The sequence below is a fragment of the Sinocyclocheilus rhinocerous genome, unplaced genomic scaffold (assembly GCF_001515625.1).
Source record: "Sinocyclocheilus rhinocerous isolate Xijiao unplaced genomic scaffold, SAMN03320098_v1.1 scaffold3000, whole genome shotgun sequence".
NCBI classification, from domain to species: Eukaryota; Metazoa; Chordata; class Actinopteri; order Cypriniformes; family Cyprinidae; genus Sinocyclocheilus; species Sinocyclocheilus rhinocerous.
This window is the reverse complement of record NW_015639757.1, coordinates 385921-398235: the sequence shown is the minus strand read 5'-3', so window position 1 is coordinate 398235 and position 12315 is coordinate 385921. Positions and strand designations below refer to the sequence as shown.

General features: G+C 36.3%; 3 protein-coding genes and 1 pseudogene across 3 annotated transcripts in view; 1 reads left to right on the top strand and 3 right to left on the bottom strand.

The window, feature by feature from the left end:
- The window catches only part of LOC107751558 (atypical chemokine receptor 4-like), a 7451-nt gene extending 2902 nt beyond the window's left edge, over positions 1-4549 (bottom strand). Inside the window, exon 1 of the mRNA XM_016567300.1 lies at positions 3749-4549. The gene's annotated coding sequence lies outside the window, so the exon portion shown is untranslated. The remainder of the gene's footprint in view (positions 1-3748) is intronic.
- Positions 576-3652, bottom strand: LOC107751559 (atypical chemokine receptor 4-like). Its single transcript, XM_016567301.1, has 2 exons — positions 2614-3652; positions 576-1754 (listed from the first exon to the last, which is right to left on the bottom strand). Exons 1-2 carry the CDS (start codon positions 2701-2703, stop codon positions 642-644), a joined length of 1203 nt encoding a protein of 400 aa, XP_016422787.1. The 5' UTR covers positions 2704-3652; the 3' UTR covers positions 576-641.
- Positions 4550-4605: 56 nt separating the features above from the next.
- LOC107751572 (uncharacterized) lies at positions 4606-8682 on the bottom strand. Its single transcript, XM_016567314.1, has 8 exons — positions 8678-8682; positions 7877-8050; positions 6224-6431; positions 5913-5990; positions 5521-5595; positions 5244-5324; positions 5024-5120; positions 4606-4924 (listed from the first exon to the last, which is right to left on the bottom strand). Exons 1-7 carry the CDS (start codon positions 8680-8682, stop codon positions 5055-5057), a joined length of 687 nt encoding a protein of 228 aa, XP_016422800.1. The 3' UTR covers positions 4606-4924; positions 5024-5054.
- LOC107751557 (rab effector MyRIP-like) overlaps positions 8042-12315 on the top strand; it is a 30629-nt pseudogene continuing 26355 nt past the window's right edge.

Here is a 12315-nt window from a genome sequence, read left to right as displayed (position 1 = left end):
TTTGGTTGGTATACTCCAAGCCATACTGTATAACAGCTGATTATCATTAAATAACACCATAAATAATATAAAGAAACACAATGTTAAATAACTAATGACTGATATATATATATATATTTTTTTTTGGTGTTTTTTTGTTTATTTATTTTAGTATTAAATATGCAGACGTCGCACCACAAAAGTCATTTAGCCTACGAGTGGAAACTCTTCTCTATTAATCATTTTGTAGATGTACAGGTAAAATCTTGTTGAATAATGCAGCAAAAAAAAAAAAAAGCCATGGCCATCTTGCCATCTTGCTTCAACCAAAGTTATGCGTAAAGTAGGACTTGAACTCACCATCAGTCCGCTAGTAGTCCGGCGCTATTTACATATCTCTCGTATCACTTCGCGGACTTGTTCTTTTTCCGTTTGTTTCATATTGACCAAAGACTATAGAAAAGGGACTTTGTAACGCAACTATCGACATTTTGCATCTCAGCTTTTACTTCAATTTGAATTTTACTCTTCTGGTAAAAATACTGCCTTATGTCTTGACTAAGAAATAAATCCCTGCGCTATCACTTTGTGTGTACATATTTTGCAAAGGGGCAGATTGTGCAAAGCTCCACAGGCTAGTAAACATCTACTCTTCAGTTTGCTCAAATAGAAAAAGTGCTGGTCTCTTGGGACTGTGAATGAGAATTCAAGGAGATATCCACTTCTTGTTGCTCTCTCGTACGTGCCAACCTCCTTCCCCTATCTCCAAAGTCTTTGGCACACTTCAATACATGCTGTCTGAAGGAGGAACCGACGAAAGTGTACAGAACAGGATTCAGACAGCAGTGTGTCAGTGCCAGACTCTCAGTGACCCGAGTAGCCCTGTCCAGCTCTTTACTAACCCCACAGTGAGTCACAAATGTGTACATGATGTCCATGGCCCGGCAGAACTTGACCACGTTGTAGGGCAGCTGTGTGACCACAAAGACTCCCACCATCACCAGCAGCACACGGAGGGACCTCCACTTCCTCCATCTCCTCTCCTGAGGGAGCTTCAGTAGGGCTCGGCCTACACAGGTGTAGCAGAACAACATCACTAATAAAGGTAGCAAGAAGCCTATTACGACCTCCACCACTTCCAAACTAGCTTTAGCCCTGAGCGCCATGTCCGATTGATACATTGCGATGCAGCTTTTTTTATGAGGAAGCTCTCTGACTGTTGAAAACACCAAATCAGGGACGCCAAGAAAAAACGCAACGGTCCAGACCACCAAACAGAGTTTTACACAATGCTTCTTTTGAAAAGCACGCGTAATGCCTGTGTTTCTGGCTCCTGGTGTCAAAGCCAAGTACTGATCCATGCTGATGTGGGCCAGCAGCATCATGCTACAGGTGAAGTTGATGGTGTACAGGGCAGATACGAGTTTACAGATGGTGACCCCGAGTTCCCACCCGTGGACGGCATCGGCAGCCCAGAAGGGCAACGTTAGGAGCAGCAAAAGGTCTGCCACAGCCAGGTGAAGTATAAACGTGTCAGTCATCGTTTTCAGTTGCTTGCAGTATGCATACACATCCACAACCAGAGCGTTGCCTGCTAAACCAATCACTAGAGATAACACAAAAACAGCTGGGAGGAAGATCCTCGCGAAGGAGCGTACGTCGCCCTTCTCACAGATGGTCTGATAGTCATCGTAGCTGAAGTTGGAGCTGTTGTTTTCATACTCGGGGTAGTCATAATAGTGTTCCTCTGAGGTCTCCATTCTTCTTCTAAAGCTCTGAAAATAAAAACAATGGTTTGTTTGAAAGCTTTTAGATTTTTATATGCAAAAAGACATGGAAATGATCAAGCATTCTCAGATTTACAGATAAAGAGTTGATCTTTTTTTCTTCAACAAAAGCAGAGAGAAAGCATATAGCTACCAGACAGGATGTTTTATTGCCACAGGCGTGTAACAGCACTTTCATTCCGAACATTCCCTCTCTCTGCTTTTATCAGATGCCTTTTTCTATGCATGCTTAAAATCACAGATAAACCGAAAGTAGAGATGCATATCAGTTAAACATTGTAAATCCTTTCCAGGTTTCCTGTGTAATCCAACATTTGCTTAAACAAGTCATAAACTTTAAAGTTTCTCTTTAAACATTCCCTATTCCAGAGAAGTGCAATGTTTTTTAAATAAATAAATAGTCAATGCATGAATGCATTTTTTATACTTTCAAATCTTATTAAGCACTCATTCCAGCAAAAAAATTGTCACTTTTTTTTTCACAAATCAAAAAGCTTTGATATCATACTATAAATTATTCAAAGACTTTAAATGAGTATTATTTCAGTCATACTTGAACCCAAACATGTTATTTTCAGTAATTTGAATCACTATATACATTTAACATGAATTTGATAAGTTAAAAACCAAACGTTGCTATCATTATTTTCAAATAGCAGACATGCACATTTTAATACAGTTCATGGTAGTTTATCTTAATGTTCGCATTAGATGTAATTGCATATTTTCTGTTCAAGACTAATCTCCCAAACAGTGTGCGAATTCGGCAGCTAACATCTGGATCATATTAATGTCTAACTAAAAAGAAAATAATCTTCTAAAACTGATAATGCCATGCTTTTCTTACCTTGAAAGATTCGGGGTTTTGCCTGAAGGCAGAGTAGATTGTTTCTGTCTGCTCTTCCTGTGAGAACAGAGTCTGTTTACTGTGACTCATGCATGCAGAGCTTTGCTCCCACACCTAAACATACTGTGAACGTATCTGATCTCATGTGTGGTTCCAGCAAGAGTCTACAAACATGCCTTTTTAAAAAAAGATTATCAGAGAGCACATGACATAAATGTAATGCACAGCCACAACTTATTTATTTGAAGCAAGGTTTCTTTGAGTATTTATTTATTTATTTAAAATAATTTGTGCACACAATTTATTTTATTTAAAACTGGTTTTATGTTATGTTGTTATGTTATGCCTTAGTATATGGTCTGGGTAATTGAGCTGCAAATTTTACATTTTAGAAAAAAGTGCTGTTCACTTTGTAGTCTAACAACTGCACTACTTACATTGTACGTAAGTGCAAATCGTTGTTTTTGCATGGTTGCTTGTGGTTACATTTTGGGTCTCAGTGTGAAGGCAATGGTAATAACTGGCCTTGTGTGATCTCAAACTAAATGTTCCAGAACATTTTAGATGCTTAAATAACAACAAAGTGAAACATGCAAAAATTTTATGCTATTATCAAGGATTATGCAGATAAGGAAGAATGGGTGTTGCTTTTCTATTTACTTTGGACCACTAATGTGTTGACTAATTCCTGGCACAAAACATAGGCCTACTATTTTGTATGCCTTTTCAGGCTAACAACATTTCTGGCACATTAAACTGGCAGAACTCCTCAAATACAAAAGAGGACTAATGGTTGTGCAGTTTGTATCCTACAGAATCTATCAACACACACAGACTATTTATGCTTGACAATATCAACATGTCAGTTCCTTCACAAAAAACGCAGTACAGCCAAAACTTTATAGAAAGCCTACATATAGAAATCTACAGTGTTTTGCACTGGCTCCACACAATAAAAGAGTGATTTTTAAACACAACTGCTTTATTGTAATTAAGAGATGAAGATAAACAGATATCAAACATTTTTTTTTAACAGAAGCCAAGCGAAGGCAGAGTAGATTGTTTCTGTCTGCTCTTCCTGTGAGAACAGAGTCTGTTTACTGTGACTCATGCATGTAGAGCTTTGCTCCCACACCTAAACATACTGTGAACGTATCTGATCTCATGTGTGGTTCCAGCAAGAGTCTACAAACATGCCTTTTTAAAAAAAGATTATCAGAGAGCACATGACATAAATGTAATGCACAGCCACAACTTATTTATTTGAAGCAAGGTTTCTTTGAGTATTTATTTATTTATTTAAAATAATTTGTGCACACAATTTATTTTATTTAAAACTGGTTTTATGTTATGTTGTTATGTTATGCCTTAGTATATGGTCTGGGTAATTGAGCTGCAAATTTTACATTTTAGAAAAAAGTGCTGTTCACTTTGTAGTCTAACAACTGCACTACTTACATTGTACGTAAGTGCAAATCGTTGTTTTTGCATGGTTGCTTGTGGTTACATTTTGGGTCTCAGTGTGAAGGCAATGGTAATAACTGGCCTTGTGTGATCTCAAACTAAATGTTCCAGAACATTTTAGATGCTTAAATAACAACAAAGTGAAACATGCAAAAATTTTATGCTATTATCAAGGATTATGCAGATAAGGAAGAATGGGTGTTGCTTTTCTATTTACTTTGGACCACTAATGTGTTGACTAATTCCTGGCACAAAACATAGGCCTACTATTTTGTATGCCTTTTCAGGCTAACAACATTTCTGGCACATTAAACTGGCAGAACTCCTCAAATACAAAAGAGGACTAATGGTTGTGCAGTTTGTATCCTACAGAATCTATCAACACACACAGACTATTTATGCTTGACAATATCAACATGTCAGTTCCTTCACAAAAAACGCAGTACAGCCAAAACTTTATAGAAAGCCTACATATAGAAATCTACAGTGTTTTGCACTGGCTCCACACAATAAAAGAGTGAATTTTAAACACAACTGCTTTATTGTAATTAAGAGATGAAGATAAACAGATATCAAAAATTTTTTTTAACAGAAGCCAAGCTGGTTCGAGCGCCTATCGCTTGTGTAAATATTGCCCCCTAGTGATGCTAATAAGAATTACACTAGGGGGAGAATTCGGTAAATTCTTTTTATTTCAAATTTCATTTTATTACTTAAAATATACTTGGAAAAGAAAAGCTATAGAAATATAAATGATTATCACATGCATAACCTGAGCCCGAAACACTCTTTATGAAACATGGTGATGTATTTATTTGCAATTCCTATTTTTCCTAATTCAGGTAACCTGTAAGGAGAAAACATACAACAATGTCTGTTAAGCCACCTAGTACAATTTTTTCCCACTTCATATTATGTAAATAGTAAATGCGCTGCAATATGTTACCTCAGAAGGAGCCTTGAACACGTACAATGCTTTAACTTTCTGGCAAGGGCCTTTTTCCTCCGGCATCTCTCTTGGCTTTGGCAGTCTGTTGGGGCAGCTTTAATTGAGGGAGGCAAATGATGAGTTCACAATAAAGCAAGTCAGTCTATTTCTTAAATAAAAATAACTATTAATGTGTTTAAATGACATGCTGACAGGCTGATCAGAGAATAGTGAATACCTGGAAAACTCCGCTGATTGCTAAAAGGCTCTGACTCCCGGGACGTTTTTTCTGTTTGTTATTCCTGTTATTGTCCTGGCTCTTGGTGCAGCGATAGATGTTGAACCGAGAAAACCAAATGATGAATTCAGTGTAAAGCAAGTCAATATATTTTTAGATTATAAAATCATGTAACTGGTGAAGCATGTACTCAACATTTTTCTCTATTTACAGTATATATATCCTATGTATTATTTCACCATTTATTTTTAATGAACTGACAGAGGACAGTGAATACCGTTGGATCTCCACTGTCTCCTAAAGGAGTAAGACCTCCTGGACGTGGCCGTTTTCTCTTAGTCTTGCTGTTCTCCTTCAGATCAATAAAAAAGATTGCAAACATGACATTTCTGGTGACACATTTTACATGACCATCTCTGCATTGTGAAACAATTATGAGGACAGATACAGCTGCAAACTGCAGATTATATTTTTGGCAGATGAAATCTTTAAGTAGTTATTTTGTAACATGCAGTACTACTGCCATTTTAATAGTTATCAAAGAGAGAGCTTAATTATGGCTTGATTATCATCCAAACCACTTAGGGTTATTACATTTTGAAAAAGCTGCAGCTGGAAAAATCATCTCAGGAGATTGCGCAAAGGTTACTTTATTAGATGTGTACTTACACTTGGTGGCACAACAGCTACTGTCTTTGCTGTATTTTCCTTCTCTGTGGAGACCGTCTGTCTTCGTACTCTGTACATCTTGCAGAAGGATTGTTAAAAGATAAATGACTCAAAGTAAGCAAAACTCTCACACAAACATATAACAACATAAATAAAAACAAACATATAAAAGCAATTTATCATTTTGCAAAAACTACATATGAATTATATTTAGGGAAATCCATGCCAAAAGAAAGATGCCTGTTGAAACAGCATTCTTGCCCCAGTGTGATTTACCAGTAAATGTACTACCAGCAAAGTTTATCCCTCACCTCAAACTGATGAAGATCTGGCTCATCAAACTTAATTGGGATGTGCATGCTTGAATCTGTCTCGACTTCTTCTTCTCCATGAAGACTGGAGATGAGCAGGCTGAGACACAACAGCCCTAGCTGCACACTATTCTTCATCCTGCTGCTTTCTGTAGTCCAAGCACACTTCATCTCTGCTTTATACTCACATTTAATCACTACCAGATGTCTAAAAAGGGGGCAGTAACACATTTTCCCTGACAAAAACATTTTGAAACACACTTACAAGCTTGAACAACAACTCTGCTTAATGATCTGCTGCTGTCTAATACTGGGACACATGATGATTAATCATCAATGATTTGTATAGCCGAGGGGCAAAGAGAGGGGCCAATGTACAGTATCTCATAAGGCTCTTATTATTGTGTTTTGTCATCCAGCTTTCGGTTTTGCTATTGATCTATAACTTTGTTTGCAGGAAAACAGATGATAGCCATTGCATAATTATTTTTTCCTGAATCGAGAGAAAACAATTGAAAACGATCTTGAAATAAAAGAATGTCTTTCTGTTTCTCTTTGAGGACTAAGAAAGAGCGAGATGGAGAAAAATTCAGGGTACTTTGGCCTTTCTGTGGCATTGTTTCAAACCAGCTGACTGGACCTACATGTGACTAAGCTTAAGTCTGAAAATGCTGGAACATTCACTTGCCTTACAGTCTGAATTTGCAGATCAGTGACATGGACAGAGGACAGATAGTGACACTGCAAAGTTAAAGATGGTGTTTAAGTGTGTGTGGATCATAAGAAGTCCCTGCTGAAACCAGATGGTTTGCGGGTTTTAGCTGGTATCCCAGTCTGACCAGCAAACAAGTGCTCAAAACCACAGTCAACACAAACCAGCTAAGACCAAAAACGAGGCTGGTTTAAACTGGTTTTCACTTTGATTAACTGTGAAGATGTTAAATAATTTCTAAATTATTTTTAGAGGTGCTAAATAATTTTGATCTGTGTTTTACTATCTGGGTGGGTCTCTTAATAGGTCATTTTTGTTGGTTGTTACCTATTGTACAACAACATGTTGAGATGTTGAGAAAAAAGGTGATCTAAGAAGGCAACAAAGAATGCAAAATGGCAAGGCAGCATGTAACAGACAAAATAATTGAACTCTTGTTCTGTGAAAATCCTTTCCCTAACTAGACCAGCCTTTTAAAAATTGGTTGTAAATATCTCATTATGCTATATTATCAGCGAATCTTGGATTCAGTCTTTCCTGTCAACATGTTTTCTTTCTAGCACAGGTTTTGTATTCCTGATTGGTTATAGGCTTATTGATCAGAGCACCTCAGTTTTTGAGAGGAAAAAGCATTATTTTTTTGATAAATCCCCAAAAAAGCACAAAAATTATCCAATGCAATAACATTAATATCATTTTCGGGGAAAAGAAAATCCTCTCCAGGTCAGTCAAAAAGTAAATAAATAGGCCTACTTGTTTTATGTCATCATTATTCTGTATATTAAAATTTTAAAGTGTTTGAATGAATCCAAATCAGTGTCTGTCTTTTAATAAATGTGACTTTTTGTATAAATTTTTTATTTTATTTTATTATTATTATTATTATTTTTTACAGCTAACAAGCAACTGTGGCTAAATCAGCAGCAACGTATAAATCTTACATTCCCTTCATTCTCAGTATGGTATCATTGCTCAGCACGTCCAGAAGTGGATTAGCAGCACTGTTGCAGCATTGCTTGTACCGGAGGTTGGCAGATTTCTGGTCTCGTGGTCGTAAATGGCATGAGACCACAGCAGGTACAAACGGACCCACGCGTTCCGTTCCGAGCGTTTCTCTTCAGAGATTCTTGATTGTTTTGTCAAACTTGTCAAAAGGTTAACTTCGAACATTCCCGAAAGACACGGAAAGTCGACCGTATTGATTTGAAGCGGTCTGCGGACATTCATAATGAGTTTGTCTGCAAATCTTGACAGCTTGGCAGTCGCTGGTCGAAAAGAGCTGACGTAAGCGACTGAGGTGAAGAGGTGAAGACGCGAAGGTAAGTGCCGCATCTAAACGAGTTCTTCTCAATGTATCAATTTTATGTCTCTAGTATGGCTTATTTGTTGATTATTTTAGTCCAATTTTATATAAATGTGATTGCATGATTAATCAGAGCATAAAATATTTATTATGACGTTGAGCTGTCTCATGTAAGAATAGACCGGCTTCTTCTTTTATGAAAGAGGTTTGTTATCCAAACTCAGTATGAATAACTTGTGTGTGAACATACTGTAGCCTTTCTTTCTTTCTTTCTTTCTTTGTGGAGACGTGACGGGTTCAGTCACCATTCACTTTCATTGTATGGGAAGAGATGCATCGAAAGTGAATGGTGACTTGAGGCTGTGGTGAGTAAATGATGACAAGTAGAACTGTCGCTTTAATGCATTGCCACCTTCTGACAGATGAATTGTAGTCGTACCTCATGGGCAAAAGCTCTGTGTTTGCTTTCACTGTTTGCTCAGCAGATGGTTTTGAGGGTTGCTGAGAAAGATCTGTTAGTTTTACAGTGTGCCTGCAAAAGCCTAGGTTTGTTTTTTAAACTGTTGGGGACATTATTTATACATTATTTTATTTTTAGCCTATATGTTCAGATTTCATTTTGTTTTAGGTTTTAGTACTTTTATTTGATTTTGTAATTTTTGTTAGTTTTTATTATTTCTATTTAGCTTTATTTTTATTTCAGTTTCAGTATAGTAATTGTTTTATTTCAGTTGGTTGACATGGCAAGTTTTTCATCCAATATATTATTTTATTTAAACTTTATTTCAGTTAGTGAATTTGATTTTTATTTAATTTTTTTGTTTTAGTGACAATAACAACATTTGGGGACTTATCTTTCAGACAAAAAAAGTGTTTAAGGCAAAGTCACAACCCAAGGCATGTGGTACCATAGAAAATTTCATGTATTCTTTATATGTCATGTAAGAATTATCAAACATCTAGAGCAGTGGATAAAAATTACATTGTTGTGGTCTTGAATCTCAGGACCCTTATTTCAGCTAAAGGCAGATTTAACAGCCTTATGCAAGAGGATTTACTTTGGACTTTTGCAATACACTGTTGATTTCATAATGAAATAATGTTATAATTACAAGATTGTTTTGTCATTAGATTTACCTCCCAGCTTCCATTATACAGTCGAAAACTGAGTTTGCCAAAGCATTAAAAGATCCTGGTTAGAGTATGAAATTTAAAAAAATAACCTCATAAAGTGAAACTGTAACTTTGTCTGTTACTTCAAGCACATTATGAAGCCAGCGGTGTAGCTGGTGCCAAGCTTTTGATATATTAAATGACTCTGTTCTGCTTCTTTTACTGTCCTTAGCTAACAGCCGGGACAGGGCAGGTATCTTATTAGCTCTGCAGAGGTGAAGGATGGGGCGTAAACTGGATCTCTCTGGTCTGACGGATGTGGAGGCTGACCATGTGATGCAGGTGGTGCAACGGGACATGGAGCTGCGCAAGACTGAGGAGATGCGGCTCAAGTGAGTCTCATGCACCCTTCTGTGTCTTAGTAGTCTTTGTGACTCCTGCTCAAAATACACTGCTGTTCTAAAGTTTGGGGTCAGTAAGATTTTTGCTTTTATTCAGCAAGGATACATTAAATTAATTAAAAGTGACAGTAAAGATATTTACATTGTTATAAAAAAACTATTTTCTATAAATGGTGTTTCTTTTCATCAAATTTCTATTCATCAAAGATCCTGAAAAACCTGCAAAAATGCTTCACGTTTCCACAAATAAATTAAGCAATATGAGTATTTACAAAACTGATAAAAATAATAAGAAATGTTACTTGAGCGCCAAATGAGCATATTAGGCTGATTTTTGAAGGATGATGTGACACTGAAGACTGGAGTAATGGCTGCTGAAAATTCAGGTTTGCCATCACAGGAATAAATGATAAAACAGTCATTTTAAATTGTAATAATAATACGCAGTATTAGTTTTTTTTTTTTACTGTTTTTTTTCTCAAATAAATGCTATTTAAAGCAATTACAGAAATGAATGCAATTAAAGAAAGCTTTCATCTGAAACATCTGTGGCATTTTATTCCATATTTTTTTCCTATTGTGAATTGTTTAATAAAAAATGTATTAGTACAGACCATTCATTCATTTATTATGATTTATAATGCAGCTTGGATGAGCATAAGAGACTTTATGAGAAACATGAAAAAGTCCTACGAACCCCAAACCAAACTTTAACTGTAGTATATGACATTTTAAAATGATAATGCTAAATATCACCACATTTTCCCATGAAAAGTTTGTAAATAAGTTATTTTAGCATGGTCTTCCTTGTGATGTCACCCAAATGGCATTCCAGTCATTGCTAGAGAGCATGAGGAAGTTCCCATCATTCTTTGTCTTACTTTAAAACAAAATGACAGGAAGGGCTCTCCCTTCCCTCTTTATCCGTGACTCACTTCCCTGAGCCCACCAAGAATACGGTTTCAGCTTTGAAGAAATCTGATTCTGAACTACAGATATATAGAGGCATTATTATTCAGGAGAGACAGACTCATGTTGTATCTTCTTGGTTATATGAGAACAATATTTCTATCTTAACAGGTATTTGCAAATTAAAAGGCCCTTTCTGTTTACATATAAACAAATATCTCTTTGGTGTTTTAATTTGCTGCACTTCAGGAAGTAATTGTGAGAAACTTTTAACTTTGTTATGTAGTACTATGCATAAATACATTGGTTCCCAAATGACAGAACATAACCTACGTATTTAGTCTGTTTGACCTTCTCTCTTCCCTTCTTTCTCCCGTTGTTTTGTCTAAAAAAAAATTGTGCCACATTGGCACAATGAAGCACATTACTCATCACGGTACTTCGGGCTGAGAAAAACAATTTAGTTAATGACCTTGATTGGCACCAGGATTTTATCTGACCAACAGACAAGCACTCTGACTTCTCTAATCTCTCACTCTGTTGTTAAAAATGCTTGTTTGCTGGAACAGGAAGTAGGAATAATGGCACAAAAATTAATTTGGGAAAAAACAAAAACAAACAATGCCTCAGTGTAGTTGTTTCATGCTTTTAGGCATTTTTATAAAGAATATCTCTTTGGATTTGAGACTTTAGTCTTTGCAACTTTACAGATCTTCTTTATGCACCAAGAGCTTGTAACACTCCAAAGAGAAAGGAAAAATTGAAATCGCATCATATGACCCCTTTAATATCAGGTGGATCCGATGGGATGTAATGTTGAGTACAGTTTGCATTCAATTTTCCTCCAGGAAACAGGTTTTTATTTGTCTAGTTAGAGCATTGGGATTGGTTAGCCTATATACTATGTTATTTTTGTACCATACAACCCTATATTGATTGTCAGGTATTTTTGTTCAATACTTTTGTAGTTCAAATGAGTTAAACAGAATTTGTATTTGAATATTAGTGCTATTTCTTAAGCCCCACAATTCTTTTTCAAATCACTGCAAAACCTTAAAGAGCAGGTCATATGGTATTTTAAAGTGTCCTAATATTGTGTTGGAGTCCCCTACAACAGGTTTAAATGCATCTAAGGTCAGAAAACATTGTAATTTTCTCAGAATATACATTTAATATTAGAGTCATTTGCCAATGATTTCGAAACGATTCGTTCCAAGCAAGTTCGGAGCAAACCCCTCCCTACTCTGCTCTGATTGGTCAGCTGGCCAAGCATGTTGTGATTGGCACAGAGGAGTCCTTGAGCAAGTTCGTGAGCGCTACCATTGACAAAGAACCTTTACATAAAACAATAATATAGTGATCCAATCCGTTCTTAAAATAATGACATCAAATACAAAAACACTTATGCAAGCGAATCGTGCCCACAGCTAAAGTTTAGCTGCTAAACTGTGAACATTTAACACAATAATGGTGAATATGTAACTGATGAAACAATACAGTTTGTAAACCAAAATATATCTACTGTAATGTTTGAAGAACGACAGACAAAAGACACTCTTAACTTTTTTTGTCTCAACTTTTAATCAGAACACAGAACAGCTGTATCACAGGCGCAGCAGCCTAACTAACTCGCTCGTCTCTCCCGCCTTAACCC